Source organism: Cyprinodon variegatus, unplaced genomic scaffold, assembly GCF_000732505.1.
Source record: "Cyprinodon variegatus isolate N-32 unplaced genomic scaffold, C_variegatus-1.0 Scaffold343, whole genome shotgun sequence".
In the NCBI taxonomy this organism is placed as follows: Eukaryota; Metazoa; Chordata; class Actinopteri; order Cyprinodontiformes; family Cyprinodontidae; genus Cyprinodon; species Cyprinodon variegatus.
This window is the reverse complement of record NW_015150796.1, coordinates 443,931-466,659: the sequence shown is the minus strand read 5'-3', so window position 1 is coordinate 466,659 and position 22,729 is coordinate 443,931. Positions and strand designations below refer to the sequence as shown.

Below are 22,729 nucleotides of genomic sequence, written 5' to 3'. Positions count from 1 at the left end.
TGTAAAACGTAAAAAAGTGATGGGGATTAACCAAATAAGATGCTCTTATTTGGGTTTGGATAACCAGGTCTCTTTTCTTCATCTTTCTGCATGTCTGTCTATTTTTGTTTTTCTTTTTTTCATAAGGCAGAGACTAGTGGCCACACAGTGACACCTCCCTCTCTCTCTTCCTCTTTCTCTCTCTCTCTGTCAGTAAAAGAGGCTCCACCACTGGACTCCTACCAACATGCAGTTGACTTCCCTCCTCAGGCAGAGCCACCTGGTGGGCCCGCACCGTCCCCTCCGGCACGCTGCAGGACAACAGCATGCTTTCAGAGACACTGCTGAGCATCTGTGCCTTTAAAGCTCTGTGAGAAGCGCGCCTCTGTCAGAGCTCCGCTGTCAAACTTCCCACAAGCCCGACGCGCTCGGCGAGTGCGATCGAGAGCTACCTAGACCACTGCGCCACTGGCTCACCTCACAGCTAGACCCATGGAATACTAACTATGGAATACCTCTGGATACTGCTGTTTGTTTTTTTACAGCTAAGCTTCCACCTAGGTAAGGCTGCAGAGCATGGGTGTTTGACGTGTCATATTACACGCTCAACTTGTTACTATTTACTCACAGGAAAGGGTGAAGTTGAAGATTAACAATGAATTATTTAATTTTTTTAGATTAGTTTCCTTACATTTTTACATCAGCATTGGAATACTTTTTCTGTGTATCAGGAGTCGGATCCTAAGTCTGAAGAGACAACCTGAAGCCACAGAAACCCAATGAGGGAAGCAGATACTCTGACTATTTGAATGCGAGACTTACTTAAATAATTTAAGCTTTAATCAAGAAACAGGGCGTAATTAAGACAATAAATAAATAAATTTAAGCCAGTAGGGTTAAAGCTGATTATCGAGTAATATTGAGTATGATGCAAATATACCAGCAGCGCATAACCGTCACTATGTAAAAATAATGGTTTGTGATTCCTAGGAATCATGCAAACGAGTTAGATCCACAGCCGTTTGACAGGCTTGTTTTTCACCCGTTCCGAGATATGTTTGATTCACGAGGAAGTTTTTAAACCTGTCCCCTCTCTGAGTGGGCTGCAGCTTAAAAGCATATTGCATTTATTATGACTTGGCATATCACCTGGTCCCTGACCATGAAGGCCGAGGTCCACAATAAAGCCAAAATAAAACATGTTTTTAACCTATTTATTAATGCGGACAGTGTGGCCACCTTTTGTTTAGGTTAGTTTCGAGGAAGTAGATAGATGCCCACCCGGAGGCATATCTGTATTATTTTTTTTTAATTATACACAGCTGGAATTCCCAGTTAGAGATTAAAGGCAAATTTATGGAAAAAAAATAAGAAAAAAGTTCAGTACAGCCGGTTTGAAAGAAGAAATTGAGACAGCGATTTGTTTTTGCTTTGCGCACTCGCTGCGCCCTGGTGGAGGCTCCATGGGCGGCGTCAGGTGGACTTCATAGCCTCTTCCATCCGACCAACGCTGATTGAGACGGTGATCAAGAACACTGAACACACGCGATATTGATCATCTGCCAGGGTTTGAATGAGGGCAGCATTGGGAGCAGTGTGCTCAGGAACGGTCATGTGATGCAACAGGGCACGCCATGAAGTTTTCCTAAAGCCCGCTTGCGCACGGGGTACAGATAACGAGCCCGGTTTTATAATGATGATGCTGTAAATAAACACGTTAAAGAATTAATCTTTAAATTATATAACATGCTCGATATTGTAATATCACTTCTCTATTGTGTTGTTTCCTTATCCGGGTATAAAAGCTTTTTGCAAAAATTATCTGTAAAAAATATTTGGCGTCAGACGCGCACCCTCTGTTGACTCAAGGTTAAAAGCATTATGAAGTTAAGAGGTGAATTTGTTTTAAGACATTTACAACTCCCTTCTAGGATGTGTCCACCAAATCGTGTGTGCTTGTGTATTTGTGTGGCCAATATTTTGTTAATGACCAGGTACTTATGGGGACCAACGACTGATTCCCATGAGAAACGGTTCTATTCTGGGGGTTAGGTTTAGGACTAAGGTGTGAAATGCGTTTAGATTAGGTTTATGGTTAGTTGTCTGCCTGTAATGGTTAGGGTAGAGGTCAGGGTAAGGCCATAGAAATGAATGGAGTTGAAGCCGATGCAAAGTCCCCATAAGGATAGCGGGAAATAACTAGTTTGTGTGTGAGAGGGAGTTTGCTTGCTTTGGCCACTCCTATAAATGTTGCTGCCCCCATCCCATTAAACCGCTATTACCAGATAGTTTAATATGCATACGTTTTTGAAACATAATTATTTAAAAGGGAAAAAAAACACGTTTTAGTGTGTAACAACATATATAAACGACATTATTCCAGAATCCTTTTAATTTCCACTTCGTACTCCAGATTAAAGCTCTAGTTTTCCGGGTGTTGGTGGACTCTCATCTGTACATCCTCATCTGTACATCCTTTTTTTTTTTAAAGCTCCTATGTTTAGTCATTCAGTGTTTTGACAGATCCTGTATTGAGAATGTCAGTGCAAGCTTAATTAAACAGAACCTCCTTTTTTGTATCTAAGTGGGGACTTTGAGGGTATCTTAATCAGGAGCTGCCTATTTTTGCACCACCACTGTGGTGTTTTATACTGATTACCTAAAATGGATTTACCCGAAAAACATAGTTTTTGTCAGAGTAAAACCAGGCATTTATGTTGTCCGTCTGTTTATTGTGGCTGTGAAGAATAAATAGTTTTCCTAAGAAATCACTGGATGATGGAGGTAATGTATATGGTGACAGATTAAATGCTTTGGTCATTTACAGGAATATAGTACTTGATGTTATGTTTAAGATTTCATCTCCTGTGTCACAACACTCCATCCATCTTCTCCCACTTATTCAGCCAGGGTCGTGGTGGGGCTGGTGCCGATCTTCGGCAGTCTGTGGTTGAGAGGCAAGATTGCCAATCTGTTGTAGGGCAGATACAAAAAGACAGTCCACCACACTCACATCTAAGAAAATTTTAGAGAAGCCCATTAACCTAACAGTCATGTTTTTAGACAGTGGGAGGAAGCCGGACTACCTGAGGAGAACCCACGCAAGACCCTGGGCCATGAATCGAAAACCAGAACCTTGTTACAAAGCAACATGTTATACACTGCCCCACCATGTGTCACAACACTGAGTGTTTAATTCGCAGTGTATAAACACAGTTGTTACACTTTAAAAACTGCTGGGTCATCTAATCAAGGCTGGGTAGTTTTTCAGCCAACATTACCTTAAAATTTGAGACCAAGTTTGTTCAGTTTGAGAAGAGGCTCATAATTCTTGAAAAAACTGTCATTTTAAGACAATGATCCAACATTGACTTCTGCTCCAAAGATGATATTCCAAATAGTTTAGCACACAAATAAAATCACCAATAGAAATATGGCCTACTTTATATTTAATTGATCTGAATGAAACCTTCATTGATTAAGATGGTATTACAGCTTGTAGCACAGTTGCCTTCCAACAAGAATGTGTTGCATGTTGTCACAGATAAAGGTCCTCTCTTGGTACACCAGCTTCCTTCCACAATCCAAAAATATGACTGTTAGGTTGATTGATGATTCTAAACTGCCCTTAGGCGTGTGTGTTTGTGGGTATATGTGGGTTTGCCCTTCCTTCACATAAACACCCCCTTAACCCTGATGGATGGATGGATGGATGGATGGATGGATGGATGGATGGATGGATGGATGGATGGATGGATGGATGGATGGATGGATGGATGGATGGATGGATGGATGGATGGATGGATGGATGGATGGATGGATGGAACTTTAATCTTGTAAAAATACTGTTTTAGCAAATTCATTCATACTTATTACTTTCTTTTGTTCATACTTATTACTTTCAATACATTATTTCGAGCAGGACATGATTAACTTTAAACCATTTTAGAGCAACAAAAAACAGAAGCTAGTACTGGACCAGTCCTATAACAAACTGTAACTTTGATTCAGGAGTGTGTTGCACAAATTAGATTGTGTTTCATCTGACACTTAGCACTCTACCAACTTCAAAATTTGAAGAATTGAAAGATTCCCATGATGATAGCTGATGAGAGAGTTTTTTTGTATTTTGTTTTTTTGTTGTTTTTTTTTGGAGGGGGGGGAGTCTTGTTACTTTGGTGACTCTCAAGCTGGCAGAAATTATTATTTGCTGTTTTGTTTCATTTAAAACATGATGCAAATCCTAACTAGTTCCAGTAATTAGCTGCTTATACCTTGCATGTATCAACTGACATGTTATTTGGTAGGGCTTATGTGTATGGATTTGTCATGTTTTGAGTGTGAATTATTAACCTTTGCATAAGACATTTGTTTTTAGGGTCTCATAGTCCAGATGCATTGTGTGGGTAATATATATGTTTTGGTATGTTAACTCTGTAGTATTGAGAAAATTTCCCTCATGTCATAAATCTTTCCAATCCCGTTTTAGGCAACACAAAGCCCACTATTATCCCTAACGAGCCCCACATCGTTGTTCTGCTCAACCATCCCATTGACCTGCGCTGCAAGAGTGAAAACAGGTCACTGTGGTGGCGAGGGAATCGGAACAAGCCTGTTAAGGCTACGGAGAAAGATGGGATGTTGATATTGCACTACCCAAAGGCTCAGGCTTTTCATCGGGGCCGCTACATCTGCCGGGATGAGAAATCCAGTGAGGAAGCCTCCATTTTCGTCTATGTGAAAGGTATCTGTGTGAAATTCCATGGCTATTAGTGTGTAAAACAGCAATGGATTTGTATGTAAGGTCAGCACAACTTAAATCATTAGGAATTAAGACTCGAGTCAGAAGCAGAGCACGTTTTTGGCAAGTATTCTCTTCTCTGACAGGAAACAGAGTTTGTACATTTGTTTGCAGAAGAGGGTGTATGTTTCTCTACACAGGTGTGGTAGATTGTAGAGCTATTTATCAAGTGCAGAACTGAGTTTTACTATCTTTTCTTCTCTTTGTGGCCCAACATCCATTTGGCTCCGTGCCATCACTGCAGGCTCTTATCATGTGCTGATCATTTGCTTAACAGCCCCACATCTGTCTTAGAAACAACAGACTGCTTTTCAACTTAAGTGTATCATTACATAAAATACCTTGTTTGTTTTGGGACATTTTAAAAAGAACTTCAAGGGAATGTGCTAACTATATGGATAAGATTATGCCACCAGAGTTTGCTTTTGCCTCAGTGGCTGGATGCTTCTGTTGATATAGCAAATCCTGAATAATAGAGCTGTCAAATAGCTCTAACCCCGATCCTTATTTCTATTATTACATCTGGTTTAAATTCCCATGTTTAATTGCTGCATCTCTATTGTATGTTTTGTGACATTTTCATTAAAATTGAGCCACATGGAAACTGAAAATATCTTTATAACATATAGTATATATGTTATAAAAATATACTAAACCCATAGACATTGTTCACATAGATGTAATTTCATCAGCAGCATTTATTTTGAGTATTGAACATCAGCACAAAATAGCTATAAAGCTTAAGCAATTCAGTGTGAAGCCCTGCTTGCAACTCTCTGACAAAAGTTTTCCCAATTTATGTATTTTCTTGACAGATCCTGAGAGACTTTTCAGAAAACCATTTCTGTCCAGTATTCTTTATCGTGAGGGAGACACTGCTATCATACCATGCCACACGACTGATCCAAGTCTGAGCAGTTTAGGTTTGGAAACATGCTCCGGAAGAGCCCTCTCCCCTGGTCTCCAGTTTTCTACTAGCTTGGAGCAAGGCATCTTCATCTACAATATAAAAAAGACTTATGAGGGATGCTATGTGTGCTCAGGGACACTTCAGAATAAACACATCAGATCTGAGGAATACTCTCTGACAGTTAATCCAGGTAACAGGTGCCGCTGAGTTCAATGCAAGTGTTACTAAGTTTGCAAAGTCCGTGAAAAATCCTTTTTGGTAATTTTTGGCCCAGCTCTGATTTAGATCAACTTGTCTTCTTTCAGTGCCTGTTGGTCCTCCTAAAATCCAGGTGCAGCATCCCAGGAGAATAATTCTAACTCGAAATCAGAGTCTGTCAATCACCTGCAATGCCACAAATGTCAATGGAGACCTCAAAGTGAAGTGGACGGCACCACCTGGCTCGGTGAGATTCATCAGCTTTATGTTTGCTGTAGGATGTGCTATGCATGTTCACATGTCCGAAAGGGCATTTACCTTTATGTTGCATTTTCATCATGTGTATGAATGTGCAAGAGGAAAAGGGTCAAAGTTGTCTCTGCATGTGCTAAGGATTTTGGATGTATGTGTGCTCTGCAGAATGCAATAGTGGCGGAATGGAGAGCTTGCATCTGTGGTTGCATGCATGTGTTTCTTTTTTACTATTTGCTTGGCAAGGATAGACATGCATTCGGGGTTAATCTCTAGAGATCTCTGGGCGTTGACAGGGTGCCGTCTGGTATCCACAGCAACAACCAAAGGTTGATGGCACTGCACGTATCCAGACGGCGAACTACATTCATACGCACAGTGCCACACTGCAAATAGCAGCAGTACGTCCACAAGATGCTGGGAGTTACAAATGTGAAGCTGAAAATGAGAAAGGAAACAGCACGATGTCGGTGTGGCTGGATGTTTATGGTTAGTATTGAAAAATAAAAGTTCAGCCTTGTTTAATCCAATATTAGTTATATTTAAGAAATTACACATGGAACATTTCTAGTTTTTAAAAAACATTTTCCTCAAAAAGAGCTTTTTGCTAAACATTTCTGTTTTTGCTTAACTTTGAGTTGAAAAGAGTAATATTTTGAGAGGATGTAGGAGCAAACTAAAAAAAAAAAACAATAAATATAGAGATTTATAGCTTTGGTATACTTTAAGTTCTGTTTTCTAATCTGTTCCTCTCTGGTTATCTTTGTTTTGTTGGTGAGTTTTGAAAAAGTCAGACTGTTGCAGATGCTAAAGGGAGTGACTTTAAATTGATTTAACTGCTGAAAGTTGGGAATTTTACTGTTTTCAGTTTTAATCTGCATGGACTACACTCAAAGAGCAAAACTACCCTGCTTTCAAATTGTATTCTGAATTAAATGGTAAAGAAGTTTTTTTCATGATTAAAACAGGAAATGTTTTATCTAGATCAAGTTTACTGAAATAACATATAAGATAAATTAACATTATTATGCTGACTTTTTTGCTTTAAGACATTCTGTTTAATCGTTGGGACTCTTCTCATCTAACTCCTGACAAGACCGCAGTTTAGCACAGCGTTTAATCAGGCCACAGGCTAAACAAAGCTATTATGCAGCCCATTAATGCCTGAAATGAACTTTTAGATATTGGCTAATTTTCTGCTAGAAAGAAACCAAACATCTCTCCTAAAATGTCCATATTTTGAGAAATAATTAATCTATTAAATTGATACATTTGACACACAATTGTAAAGTATTTTCATGAAAACTGAATTAATTTTATGTACCAGAAAATCCCCATACCAGCTATTTTAAATTTCCACAGGATGTCTTACATAAATGCCCCATTTTTTCATGTTTCAGAAAGGGGATTTATCAGCCTATCAGAAATCTACAACAGAACCTTCCATGTTCGATCAGGTGAGAGTTTGTCATTGAAAGTTAAAATGGAGGCATACCCAAAACCACATAGCATCTCCTGGAGCTTCATGGGCCGCAAACTGAAAAACGCCAGTGACCACGTGATCAGCATGGACAGCAAAGACTACAGGTGTCAGCACACGCAAACCATTTGAACTACATGTACCAGAACATGAGAGTTGCATCTAATGGAATTTAGCAGCTTTAGGTCACTGCTTTTTGAGAAAAACAGCTGGAGACAAAAAAATCTCGTTCAAGGGTTTCTTTTTAAGCAATCAAGGCCAGATTACAAACGTCAGCTGCTATTTGCCTCAAGTTAATGAAATGTGTAGGAGAAAAAAAATTATTAGGTGTTATGCAGGCACACATGTCTCCCATATTTGACCAAACACCACTGTTATATGGAAATGATTAAGATATAGCCTTTCATTAGCTGGACACAAGTCAATAAATGTTACTCAGATGTATAAAAAAGAACACAATACTTAATAATAATAAAACCCTCATTATCCAGAGTCCATATAGATAGATTAGCACTTGTGAAATAGTCAGGGCTAGATGCCAATGATTATCAGTTATTTTCTATTCCCTCATCACCTAAAGCAGTAAAAAAAGCATTCATGCTAAAAATGTCTTCATCTCCTGTTCAGTTACAGCAGCGAGCTGAGGCTGGTTCGGCTCAAGGTAGCAGAAGGTGGCATTTATACCTTTGAAGCCTCCAACGGCGCCATGGTGGTAAATCAGACCTTCACCATCTTTGTAATCAGTAAGTAATGTAATGCTTTTTGTTAAAGGTTTCATTTACCCTTAGGCCATATCATTAAATGTATTTCTCCAGAGTGCTAGAATCTTTAGCAGCTGACACTGCTGATTGGACTTCTAGGAATGTAATAAAATGAAGTTTAACTCTCTGCTCTTACAGATATAAATGGTGCAAAAGCCTTATCTTCAATCTGCATTTTATTGCTTAACGGTCAACAGTCTGACGTTAACTTTTGTTTACCAGGTAAGCCTGAGATTATATCTTATGAGGGCCCAGTGGATGGACAGGTGCGCTGTGTGGCTGAAGGATACCCTGCCCCCCAGATCAAATGGTACTACTGTGAGCATTACGTCAGGTGAGGCTTTCAGAAACTGGACAAATACATAAAATCAAGAAGTCTGTAAAACTTTTCTTTTTTTAGTCCTTTTATTTCTGTTGTCATGCTTAGTGTGAGGGATTGTATTTGAGTCAATGAGTCGATGCAATCAACTGGTTTTCCTTAGATAGAAAACTTTGTATCAATTTGACTGTATGATCTGGTTGAACTGTAAAGTGCCTTGACATGACATGTGTTGTGAATTTGGCGCTATATAAATAAACTGAATTGAAATGATGACTATGGCTAAACTTAAAACATGACATGTCAACTATTTTATGATCAGATATTAGAATGAAAAATTAAATTGCTTGGTTTTCTGTAGTATTTTAAATATCAATCAGGATTATCATCTGTCAGCCTGTAATACTAAAACAAAAACAGTGATGCCATGAGTTCTCACAGTACAAGCGAAGATAGCTTATCAGACGTGGGCTTTTTTTTTTATTATTTCTATTATTAAGCCTGGACAATATAACCAAAGGGTCTTAAAGGTCATACAAAGACCCACTGGATGGAGTCAGGGAATGATGATAACAATGGAATGAAGGATTGCAGGATTTGACAGGTCTGACTTGTGATTGGTTAACACTGATGAGATGATTCCCTGCACCCCCTGCAATGTGACAGGGGATTGTTAAGAATCGACTTGTGATTGGAGGTGATCAGACCCATCAGCTTGAATGCAACTTGCCCCACATATGGAGTGTTGAGGGAGGAGCATCTGGTTGTCAGAGCAACGGTAGTCCCAAGCAGCGCATGCGATGAGTCACTCTTGATAATCCTTCCCAATCGTTTTATTGAAGTATTAAATGAAATCTACTTGATACTCATCAAACGACAAGCGTGTTGATTTTTAGACAGGAAGAGGAAGTCAAGTGAATCTAAACATTGTTAACAATAGGCCACTGTCTGTAAAAGAGAACTGTTGGCACTGGAGAATCAGGGCAAACTTTAAACATTTAAGTTTTGTTTTATGGGCAAAAAGTTTCATTCTTTTTGCTGTTTTGAATTAAACAGATTGTGGTTAGTATTAATATACAATCAGCTGTTTCATTATATGGTTTTCTCATTTGAATTTTTACTTTTTCCAAGTACGATATTGCATTAAGATAAATAATTCAGGTGCAAGGCATTTTATTAAATAAGTTATTTTGAAGGCACCAGAAATGTGTAGATATTGTAGGAATATGCCAATTTAAAACATGTTCCCCTGCCCCTTATCTGTTTTTGTTCTTCTCAAAAATATGCGTGAATATAATTTGGTAACAGATCAACGTTACAAACTAAAATTATGGTAGCTATTTGTTTTCATTCCAATATCAATTATAAAAAAATATATATCTAAAATGAAGTTTTTTTATCTCTATGCAAAACTGGTCAAGGTGGTTAATTCTGAATAAAGGCCAGCTGTTTAGTGCATCTCTTACCTGGGTTTAGTAAAAGGGAGGCCAAGGCTTGCCAAAAGAATTTCATAATGTAATAGAGCAATAATAAACATTTCTACCTTTAGGTGCTCCCAACAGAAGAATGGCACCCAGGAGGAACAAAATGTCAATACAGTCACATTGGTCAGCCCTGCGTTTGGGAAGACGGGGGTGGAGAGTCGAGTCAACATCAACGGAGGAAGATTTAATACTCTGGAGTGTGTCGCCACAGCTGAGGGAGAGCAAGCCTTTATACTGTTTTCTATAAGTGGTAAAGTTGCACCAAATTTTTACTTTTCCCTACAAAAACAGTTTTTACTCAAAAGTTCATGAAATCTTCTGAAAGTCATAATTTTTAGATTTGGTGAACTGTTAAAGCGTACACAAAAAAAAAATTAATATGTTTTTAAACTTGATAATTGTGGTCTAGATATACTATGTTTCTTTAACCACTATAGACTCTGTTTGATTGTGAGGAAACAAATGGATTATGCAATTTAGTTATTACTGCTTAATTTGAATTTGAAAATGTTTACAAAAAGGTCCATAGAAGTTGGAAGTCAGAGCGAGAAATTTCTTATTAACCCTGACTTAAACAGCTTACCTTGCATGTAAAGATATATTCAATAAGTACTTCAGAAAATGTGAGTTTCATTAGGAGTCTTACAATTATCATGTTAAAGTACCCTTCAGGAAAAAAATATTACTGCAGGTGGTGTTTTATTGCTTTACTAATTAATCTGGTAACAAGACAATCCCATCCCACTGCTTTCCTAATTGTTATTAAAGCATGAATAGGTTTATTTAGTTTTTTTTTATTTCTAGATTTGTTCCTCTTTGACAAGGATAAATAAATCAAATAAAGACTTCCTCAGCAGTTGTCTCAATTTTGCTTATTTCTACGTCGATTCTTACTGGACATGTTTAAAATGTTTTCTGTACTGTTGTTATCTTCTAAGTATTTTCTCTCTTGAGCTACAAGAATTCATCTTTTTACTTTTGTGGTTTATTAGCCCCACATCAAATAAAAACTACAGGTTTTGTTGAAACAGCAAACTGCCTGTCAATCTCAGTTCTGTCATCTTGATTATCTCAGCAGGGTTGCACCCTCAGTAAATCCAACAAGGGATAATTCCTCGGCTCAAAATGTTTTCTAAAAACATGGCTTTTGGCAAAGATTAACCCTGAACTTACTGCTACTTGGCAGATTCTCATCGATTTGGTAAACATAAGCAAATATGTACTACCTCAGTTATATTTTGCTGCAAATAGGAATTAGCTTTAGTCCTTTGTGTACGTTATGACTCTAAATCCCTTCTCCTGCAACTGCCTTACCATCTGCTACATGGTGTCCTAAAAGCATTGGCACTGCAGCTGAAAGTACACCAAAATTGTTTCTATCTGAGCGTGCAGCGTTATCTTTGTGTATGGTGGGGGGGGGGGAGGCTAACTGTTGCCATGTGGGTGTGCAGTATGTAGAGTCAGTGTGTGTGGCCAGGCAGGACATGTCTTTGGAAGCCAGTCCCAAGATTTGTTGAACACAGAGTAACAGCAGACCAGGCGGAGGCGCTTCAGAATGTAGGAGCACAGTAGGATCCTCAGCAGTGGGCATTCAGTGGTCTGTGGGAGGCTTATAGGTGTCAGTGAGCTGCAGCAAAGAAAACATTGCTTTAGAACCCACTGACAGGTTTACAGGGGATTAGTTCCTGCAGACTCTGCATTCTCAGATTTGAAGTGGAGAGAAAGCTTCTTATCGCTAAAGAGCTTATTACACCCAGTGTGTGCAGAGGAGCAAAACAATGAGGCATCACAACCTGCCAGACACAAAGGAACAGAACATTGATTACATACAAGTGCTCAACAGCACAGCTGCAAAAGCAGCAGAAGTACTGACAAGAATTGTGCATAGTCTCATGACATTAGAGCAGAATGAGGTGCAAACATTGCATTTAGTAAATAAAAGGGGTGCATTTATCTATGTTACATGGTTAATTGGATTAGTTTACTGCTATTTGATCAATGCGTGCTTCACTGTTGCTTAGTCTTTTCTGGCTTACGTTAATGCCCCTTTACAATGTCATATACAGTATACACATGACAAACTAATGAAAGAGTCTCTGATTGGGTCTTTCATTATCTAACATTATCATTTCTGTCTCCCTGCAGAGAAAAGCGTTATGCACGATCTATTCAGTCCTCTGCTGATTGGGTTCATATCAGCAGCAGGCATCCTCTGCCTCATTGTTATCATGCTATTCTACAAGTACATGCAGGTAAGACCGGGTTGAGCTTTTACTCCGTGAGGCACACCCATCAGTCAATCACAGGTTAAGTCTGTCACAAACTCATTAACTCATTTGAGCATCTTTTTTCTTTTTTTTAGAAACCAAAATACCAGATTCAATGGAAAGTAATTGAAGGAATCCACGGAAACAACTACGTGTATATTGACCCCACGCAGCTGCCGTACGATCACCAGTGGGAGTTCCCACGGAGCAACTTGCGTTTCGGTGAGTACGCCTTTACCAAAGTCCGTTAGAGTGGGCGTTCTTGAATAGCAACTTTAATACCATTAATCCATCATACAAAACACATTGCATCGCTTATGTCCTTTATGTGTTGTCAGGCTGTTATATGCCAAGTGTAGATACATTTGGAGAGATAAATGAGGTTGGATGCATTAGGCAGACTTTACTGTCAATATGACTTAACTCAAATGATGATACCCTACAGCCACTTCACGCGGATTTAACATTTTCTTTTTACAAATGTGTACACTGCATTAAGGTATTAGCTGTGTCGGTGTTAACTGACCAACTCGTTCCAGAGCTGAATGAGAAAGAAACCACACTCCTCCTATGCAAACATAATATTGTTGACGTATTCTGGGTGTTGTTTTCAACAGCGCTCTTCAAACAGGATCCTACACGTCCTGGTGACTGCACACACAGCCTGAGGGCTAAAACTGTAGTAGTCCTGAAAGCACTGGTTCACTGTCTGTTTTTGGAAGGAAAAAGAAGAAAGGGGATAACATTTTTGTATCTGACCTTCTTTTTTTCAGGGAAGACACTGGGATCTGGTGCATTTGGAAAAGTGGTTGAAGCCACCGCGTATGGACTTGCCAATGCTGATTCTGTCATGACGGTGGCAGTGAAAATGCTCAAGTGTAAGCTCTGTCACTGCATGTACAAAGAAAAAATCTTAGAAATGTACACAGTAGCTCTAAGGATTGCCTGCAGGTGTTCAGCACAGGCCAATATTATCATAACAATATTTAGCCTCCAGGTGGAATTTATTTGGTTAGTCAGCAAAATTATTAAATGAGGATATATAATCATTTTTCAAGATGTGCAGACTTTGCTTCTTTTAAAAATACGGGTCATGCTGCTTTTCTTACAGCCAGCGCTCACGCCACAGAGAAGGAGGCCCTGATGTCGGAGCTGAAAGTCCTCAGTTACTTGGGAAACCACATAAACATTGTCAACCTGCTCGGAGCCTGCACTGTTGGAGGTGTGGCACCAATGTTGTTCTAGAGTTTAAATATTAGATTAAAACTGGAAGAGTTTGTCTAGTAGTGATTGTGGATGGTTTTGTGTCATATGACAAATTACTAATAATACAATTACTACTAATTATGGGGCCTTGTAAAAATATTTACAACCCTAAAGTATTAATGCAGGTATTTTTTTTAGGTAACACGTAAGTGGGAAGTGGAGAGAAAATGACGGATGATGAATGTTTTTTTTTTTCTTGCAATTGTAAATATAAGATATGGAGAAATGGAAACTCAAAATACATGGTCAAGGCAGCATAATGCTGTGTGGATGCTTTGCTTCAGCAAAGAAAGAGCTGCTGGTCTGACTTGTTGGGAAAATTGAGAGATCTAAATACAGGGATATCCTGTTTATAAAGGCAGAAAGTCGCAGAGCAAATTAGATCAGATGAACGTCCATCTGGACATTAAAATTAGCTAAAGAAATTCCCATTCCGAGTCAATTCTATTCAATTTAACGAAGGTCCTTTAATTAACTGAGGAAGCCAAGAATTAGCAAATATTTCAGGCTTGAGATGTGCACAGCTGTCTGTCAAGTGAAACATGGTTCTAAATATAATGACAGTGTTGAATACAAACACATACCACAACTGATACTTTTATTTTTAAACAGTTTTTAAAAGCATTAATCCTTTTTCTTACACTTTCTAATTACAAAATCTTTTGGTTTAGCTGCCACATAAAATACAGTGAAGCTTGTGTCTGTAATGGAAAATAGCTGTGTAATGCTTTTTATATGTTGTTCATTTAGGAAGCTTATTCTGATGAGACATGTTTCTCCATCTTTAGGCCCTACACTGGTTATTACTGAATACTGCTGCTTTGGAGATCTTCTTAATTTTCTCCGGCGAAAGAGAGAGTCTTTCATCACCTATAAGCTGGAGGAAAACTATTACTACCGCAACCTCATGCAACAGAGAGTTGCAGAAGGGTGAGGCTTGTTTTTCTGTGTGCATTAAGAGTGATTTGTGGTGGGGGGAAAAATGAGAGTACTAGTATTTTCAATACAGAACGTGCGTGGGAGAGTATTTGGACGGCAGGTCTCAGCTCAGACCAGACTGCTCCTTTCCTCTTCACAGTGACAGCTTGAATGGCTACATGAGCATGAGGCCTTCTGTTGCTGGCAACCGACTGTCGAGCTCGTCCTCTGAGCGGAGACAGTCACTACGCAAAGGCAAGCCAGCCATTCATCAAATTTCATTTAACCTAGAAAACTTTAAAACACCTAACTAAAGCAACAGAAAAATAATTATTCTTTTAACTATCAATCCTCTTAGGTGGCCAATACGTCGAAGCTGACAAAGAGGGTGATATGTTCGATGAGGATGATATGTCTCTCGACACAGAAGATCTCTTAAGCTTCTCATACCAAGTGGCCAAAGGCATGGAGTTCTTAGCTTCCAAAAATGTAAGTTTCTGCCACACAGTTTGCAGACTTAAGGTGAACAGCTGTCGAATTTTATATTTGGATAAGCTCCTCACACCTGATAACCAGACTTTGTGTGTGTGTAAACGTGTGTACTGGCATGAGAAGAGCTGTTCATGTTGGTCATGCAACAGATCTAAAACAAATGTTTTTGAAAAATGTATACCCTGTAGAGCAGCAGATACTGTGTCCAGAGATGTTGCGTGTCACTCTCAGTAATTGTGCATTACAAAGTTCAGCATAGAAAATTCTACAGCAATGTCCATTAAAAGCAGAACATCATTCATGTCTAATGAAAGTCAGTTGTTTATGTGTCATCATATTATGTATGTGTCCTGTTATAGTGCATTCACAGAGACCTTGCTGCTCGAAACATCCTATTGACCCAAGGAAGAGTGGCAAAGATCTGTGATTTTGGCCTAGCTAGAGACATCACCACAGACTCAAACTATGTCGTCAAGGGTAATGTAAGTCTGCTCACAGCTATGAATTCCTACTGATATAATAACAATAGAAATACAGAAAATAAATAGGCAAAGATCCATCAAAATAGGGAAATAGCTAATCCTAGGCCTGGGTATCATGTAAAACCATTGGCGTTTTCATTGTCACTTGTGCTTTTCTTCATTATCAAATTAACATTAAAATCTGGGCCTCTCTTATAAAATCTAAATACACAACAATTTGTTTAATATTGCTTATTGATTTACTGATTTACAGTTTTAATTTTACAGGCCCCAACTCAGCACAGTCATGCGTTGAGTTCAGGTTGAGACAGGGTTTGTTTTATTAACCTTATGCGCATTCACTTGTGGTTTGCCGACATTTATGTTGGCTGTTGATCTAAGGTTATTAATTTGAAAAAAAAAGATGTATGCTCTCCTTTACCGGCTTTCTAGATGCGCTGTGGAAAAAAATTAGAACGGACGAATTTAAAACACCAATGCTTTTGTTGGTTGAGTAAACTATTAAAATTTAAAGTGTAAACCTCACCTTCTTTATTTTGTTGTTAGAAGATGTCTTTGTCTTTTTATGGTTTTTTGCATATATGCTTCTGTTCCTTCCTATGAAGCAAAACTAACACAGACCATCATCCTGAATTTAATTTACCCCTCAATTGAATGGTTAATGCAACATCGAGGTGAGGCCATGTGTTTTCTTCAACATGGACAGGGAAGCTGATCAGAGTTCATGAGAATGTAGGACAATGGTAAGAAAAAAAAACTGTTAGAGTCACCAAAAGACTTGAGAATGGGGCTGAGGTAAACCTTCCCACAAGACAGTGAGAGCTGCAATAAACTTGTTCAGATCATGTTTAAAATTGACCAATTATAGATGTAATCTAAAATAAAATGACAATCTGGTGAGCAAAATATCACATACAATGTTGCACCCCAGTTAGCATTTTGTAAAACTAGTGAAACAGAATTATTAGGAGCTTTGAGTTCCTGTGAGACACTTACCAAGCTGGGTGGGGTTATGGTTTTTTATCAGTGGTAAATGAGTTAAGAGTATGAAGTTCTTGTGATATATCTTGTGATACAAAAAAGGGCATGTCATTTTTCTTTCACCTGATATCTAAGCACCCTTTTGTGTTGTGTACTTTTTTCCCGCAGCTATTTTATCTGAATATGAAGCATGAAAATGTGCATTGCAGCTATCTGCCCGTTCACTGAGCTGCTCTGTTTCAGGCTCGTCTGCCTGTGAAGTGGATGTCTCCAGAAAGCATCTTCGAATGCGTGTATACGTTTGAGAGTGATGTGTGGTCTTATGGCATCTTGCTTTGGGAAATCTTCTCCTTGGGTATGTTTCCATCTCTACGGTGCCTTTTCTTCTTAGTCCAGGCTATCTCGCTCTTATTTGAATTGTATAATCTGATCTAAGATTTCTTTGGAACATAGGAAACAGCCCTTATCCTGGTATGCCCGTAGATGCCAAATTCTACAAACAGATAAAAGAAGGATACAGAATGGATGCTCCTGAGTTTGCACCTAATGAAATGTAAGATTTTGTTCATCTAAAACGAGGAGAGATAGTTTGGTTAGATATTATGTGAGATTCTATGCAGGAGACAACATGGGAAGGCTAGATCACAGTCTGCTCACATCCTTTTGTGTTTAGCTGTGCACAAGAAGTACAAAAAGTATATAAATAAAAGATTCCTTGGTAAATATCTAACAAAAAAGACACTGTATTAGCAGAAGAGACATAATTTAGTTGGTGTTTCTTTACAGGTATCAGATTATGAGCTCCTGCTGGGATGCTGACCCCTTCAAGAGACCTCCCTTCAGGAAGGTGGTTGAGAGCATTGAGCAACTGCTGTCAGATGCCACTAAACATGTAGGTGTTACTGGTGCTATATTGTTTTCTATAACCAAAAAAGGTTCTAGGTTCGAGTTTTTATCACACCAGTGTTTTATTGTCATTAAACTGTCACAAGTACAGAGCAAAGAAATTAACTCTCTGCATTTAACCCATCCCCTTGAGTAGCACCAGGGGAGGAGTGTGGAGGGTTAAGGGCTCTAGCGACTGAGCTAACTTAACTTCACAGTAAGATTTTAACATCTTTTTGTACAGTATTAAAAAAATTCAAATGACAAAGGCTAACACAAAACATGTTGCAGCTCCTGCTGATGCAAGGTGAATTAATCATCCTGACAGAAAAATCCCAGCAACAATTTATCTCTCTTGTGACAGTGCTCCTCCATTCCAAAAATCTTGATGTTTCCTCGGGGCATCGGCCTCACATAAACAGACACTGCTAAATAGACGTGTCTTGTGTAAAGTTCTTTCTTATGGCTAAACCATAAGAAAGGGCGGGGGGAAAGCATTCTCAGCTGACCCAAGACTTCTCTCTCCCCGAACACTTTCTTCAGCTCTACTGAGGTAAGCCTGGTTGCTCCGAGACCAGCAAGGAGACATAGTTATTCTAGTGTTTCCTGTGTTGTCACCTAGGCCCCCTCCTAGGTGACAACAGAAAAAGCTGTCTGAGCCACCTCAGCTGACTTCTCTCGATGTGGAGGAGACATGCACCAGGAACAGGGCCGACTTAATGTTCAGCAATGCGGACAAAACTCTTGCTCTGCTTTTTCAGAGACCGGATGGTCTTTTGAAAATGTATTTCCTCTCATTTACAAATAACATCACATGCTTGCCTGTTCATACATTCAAAGTACTTTCACTATACAAACTTACAAAATGATGTTTTCTTTTTAATACCCCTTAAGCTGGAGCTGTTTGTCTAATTCTACTTTCTCATAAGCCTCTGATGCCATAACCTACAACTATATTTATCGTGAGATCAATTCACAAACAGGTGTAACCAAATAGATTACATCCAAAGTCAGTTCTTAGAACTCTGATTAAATAAGGTGTAACAGATTAAAGAAGTTTTATTGTAGAAACTTCTGCAAACCATGTATTCTTTTCCTCTCACTGCATAATCATTTACTATTTTATGTTTGTCTAGTACATAAAAATGCCTTTAAAATGACCTGAGGTTTTCAGTGTCAATATAACAAACTGTGTGATAATTCAAGAGCAATTGATCTCTGAAGCTATCTTAGCAGTCAGGTTATAAGAAAACTGTGTTCTCTTGAAAACCCATTCCAACATTTTTTTTTCTCTCCTTCCTGTCAGATTTATTTGAACTTCAGTTCCAGACTCCCTTTGTTGCCTAGAGTGAGGGAGGAGCCCAGTTCTCAGAACACAGCAGCTCACAGCTCTCACCCAGCCAGCAGTAAGAGCACTCCAACACAGCCCTTACTGGTTCAGCATGAAGTCCTCATAGAGGGGACAATCCTTCATGCCCATTGGGTGTAAGGACTCATCGGACTTGTTTGGCTGCCTCAAAGTGCCTGTCATGTTACGCCACAAATCATCCAACTACAACATCTGTCTGCCTCCCCGTTACCAGCAAAAATGGTTCTCAGAAGAGTAAATGCACCTCTGACAAGATGACAAGAGAGAACCTCTGTGGATAAATGGTTTTAAACTTTGCAATCACTATCCTTGCCTACTGAGTGGTGGGTGGACACTTGGGCTATTGCTCACAATCTGAAGAACTTTGAAGACACCACGGAGGGTAGATGATCATCAACCATTATTCTAACTGTTTCACAACTTATTATACTGTTACATGTTTCCACATTTCCTTTACATTGAAGTTGTATCATTAACCTTTTTCTTTGGGGGGGGATCCACATCCAGCAGCTATCTTATATAATTTAGAGTTCTTTTACTTTTTAATTATGGTGTCTTTGGTTATTCTCTAATGTTTTTTTTTTTCTATCATGGTTCACCTTTTGCAGTTTCTTTGGCTGTTGCAGTTGTTGGGTGGAAAACAAAGCACTTGAGGCACTTAAACTTTATTCTATACACAACATGATGCAGATAATATAACTTTTGTCGTTTGTTTTTTTTATCACTTTAACTGTCAGTATTATTTTCCAACTGTTCAGATATATGCTGTATGAAAAATATTCTTTCAGGGGCCAATTCTAATTTACATATGATGACATGGTTACATGTATAAGCTACTAGGAAACATTGTCGAAGACATGTCCATAAGTGCTTCAAGTATATTAGGATGTAGATCTGGGATGGTAGCTACTTAAAGGGCAAATACATTTTTGGAATTTGTTTGCAAATAACATGACTAGTGCATGACTGCAGAAACAACATACGTAGATGTAGATATGGTATGCAACTCTTTATGCTTTGTTACTCACTGACAGCTGGGCTGCGAGAGGTAGAGATCTCTTGTAAAGATGTATGTAACTGTTCCCTCCTTCATCTCTCGCTGTATATTTGTTCACAAACATGAGGTAGGTACTGCCAGTTTTCAGATTAGTGTCTCTGCTTTTTCCCCTCCGTTTATTCATGAATGGTTTGGAGACTGTTTTCACCAACCCAGACTGGTGTGCTGTCTTTCCACGCTAGCCGTGCAGTTCCTCAAGTGTATATCATACTTTAAGCAAAGGTGAACCTGATGTGATACGCCATTAAGTGGATTGCAGTATTCCCCAAGGTGAGAGGAGCAAGAGAAAAACAGAGGCTTGTCATAGCTTTTTGTTGAGACGGTGACACTCGGTGTGGAACTTATTGTGTCCGCTGTCTCATTGTTCTCAGCTTAGTAGCTGGTTTCCTTGCCTTCCCTCTCTTCTTTTGTCGTCCAGTTGTTTCCTCTATCGGAAGTGGGGTTTTCAGCACTTCTTAGCCAGTTGTCTGGAGTGGTACCGGCATCTCTCCCAGCTGTGGATGTTATTCCAAGGAGTGCAAGGAAAGTGTCCTGTTTGCTTTGACAAACACGTGTGCGAGTGTGTTTGTGCGTATGAGAGAGAATGCACGTCCTCCTTTGTGTGAATGTCTGTATGCGTGCATAGATTAGTTGACTTACTGTCATGAGGTGCCACTACAACAGATTCATCAAGTCACTTAGCTTACTAAAAACTCCACAGTCTTACTCTTCTTGTTTTTTTGTAAATATAGATGTTCGTTCATTATAAAGTAACTTCAGTACTTTTGAAGATGTCTATCTTAATGAAGAAACGGTACCGTGATACAGAAATTGATATGCTTTATTTTCTTATACTGTAGGTGCACAGATTTCCCTCTGTTGATTAAACAAGGGAATCTGCCTGTGGCTCTTCTCACTGTGACATCTTTATCATAAAATATTTGTATTTGATGTTTTCTCTTAAAGGAATAGTACACCCAAAACATGATTAGCCTTCATTTTCTACTCACCCCCATGCTGAACAACACTCTGGAGTACTTTTTTGATATCTCAAATGCATCTGGAGATCTGGGAGGCTTCTTGCTGTCTGCTGACATTCAAATAATGGAGGTCTACGGTGCCCGAGACAGAAAGGTCCATAAAAGTCCACAAAAAACGTGTCAATATTCCTCCATACTGCTCGTCCAATGTATTCCAAGTGTCCTGAGTGGGTAGCATCCAGAATTTACTCGAAACGAAGTCATTTAGAATGTTTTTAGAGCATAAACAGTAGTGTATAGTATTTCCTGAAAGCGCGCACATGCGCGTTCAGGACGCTACGGAAGCCGGCAGACCATACCAGATGAAAGTGCGCATTCAGCGTCTGCTCTGCCGATAATGCAAGCGTAGAAGAAGAAATGTGCCGTTTACCTGTGCAAAGAAAGAAACAACGAAAGAAAAATGTCTGAGGACTTCAGTGTTGAGGAAGAGCAGAAGTTCTTTGCCGAGCTGAATGCGCACTTTCGTCTGGGTTGGTCTGCCGCGGTTTCCGTAGCGCCGTGAACGCGCTTTTAGGAAATACTATACACTACTGTTTATGCTCTAAAAACATTCTAAATGACTTCGTTTCGAGTAAATTCTGGATGCTACCCACTCAGGACACTTGGAATACATTGGACGAGCAGTATGGAGGAATATTGACACGTTTTTGTGGACTTTTATGGACCTTTCTGTCTCGGGCACCGTAGACCTCCATTATTTGAATGTCAGCAGACAGCAAGAAGCCTCCCAGATCTCCAGATGCATTTGAGATATCAAAAAAGTACTCCAGAGTGTTGTTCAGCATGGGGGTGAGTAGAAAATGAAGGCTAATCATGTTTTGGGTGTACTATTCCTTTAATTTGGCCAATTGCTACTTTTTATGCTTTTTGCAAGTTAGTTCATTTCCCCGGCAACAAGGCTCCAAATGGTGAGATCTGATCATTCCAGGCATCAAAAAGTGATTAAGGATAAGATTTTACAATTAGTAATGAGAACTCCTCATTACTAGAGATTATTTTTTTCATTTAATGGCTTGCTGCATATCCCTGTGTATTTATTTAAAAGCTTTAAAGTTATTGTGTAAATCTGATATGTTGCTATTACAAGTGTCAATGTAAATAAAATTGTGTATATTGAATTCTCTGTTCTCATTTTCTGTTCATGATTTAACAAACATTTTCCTGAATTTAAGATAGTTTTACTTGGTTTTTCAGCAGTCATGTAAGGTGACATAAGAAGCAATTAATTTTACTGACCTTTCTCACACATTAAAACCAAGTTTTGCTGAAAACTACATGTGCAACTCTACAAACTTCAACATTTAAAAAGTAGGATTTTTGTCCATTCTTTCTTGCAGTTTGGCTCAAGCAGATTGGATGGCTTGATTCTCATTGGTTGTCTGTAAATATAATTATTCATATCATGAAAATTATTCTTAATTAGATCAGGGTTACGGCTTTAGCCCATCCTTATAGATGAATGCTGCCATTAAAGTCATGTAGCTCTACCTGTATGTTTAGAAGAGATGGGGAATATCTACCACAGTCTCAAGTCTTTCATAGCCATTTGCAGGTTTTCTTGTTGGAATGTTCAGTATTTATTATTTTATATTCTGGCCAGCCTCCCTGATAACTTCACCTGCTGAAGAAAATAATCCCTTTGGTATAACAGCTCTAAAAGTACTTGTACTGATCGTATTTATGGCTTATTACAGACTGTGGCTTTTAAGACTGATTATAAGTCAGATTTGTGGAGTGCATGTGAAACAAATGCTCTGACTTCTTAATTTTCCAGTTAAGTTCTGAACCTCTGTAGCTTCTAATGTGTCA

The 22,729-nt window shown here is 38.9% G+C and overlaps 1 protein-coding gene across 4 annotated transcripts; it reads left to right on the top strand.

The window, feature by feature from the left end:
• Window positions 1–224: 224 nt before the first annotated feature.
• On the top strand, window positions 225–20,909 carry kit (v-kit Hardy-Zuckerman 4 feline sarcoma viral oncogene homolog). Of its 4 annotated transcripts, none has more exons than XM_015385569.1 (21): window positions 225–540; window positions 4,469–4,723; window positions 5,596–5,880; window positions 5,996–6,135; window positions 6,458–6,629; window positions 7,541–7,727; window positions 8,248–8,363; window positions 8,604–8,715; window positions 10,250–10,434; window positions 12,330–12,436; window positions 12,547–12,673; window positions 13,225–13,329; window positions 13,563–13,673; window positions 14,506–14,647; window positions 14,796–14,890; window positions 14,994–15,124; window positions 15,487–15,609; window positions 16,834–16,945; window positions 17,044–17,143; window positions 17,377–17,482; window positions 18,782–20,909. In XM_015385569.1, exons 1-21 carry the CDS (start codon window positions 486–488, stop codon window positions 18,962–18,964), a joined length of 2,949 nt encoding a protein of 982 aa, XP_015241055.1. In that variant the 5' UTR covers window positions 225–485; the 3' UTR covers window positions 18,965–20,909. The 4 variants fall into 4 exon arrangements, with proteins under 4 accessions (XP_015241055.1, XP_015241053.1, XP_015241054.1 ...); XM_015385567.1 differs by having other exon boundaries at window positions 14,727–14,890; XM_015385568.1 differs by having other exon boundaries at window positions 6,437–6,629.
• The last annotated feature ends 1,820 nt before the right edge of the window (window positions 20,910–22,729 follow it).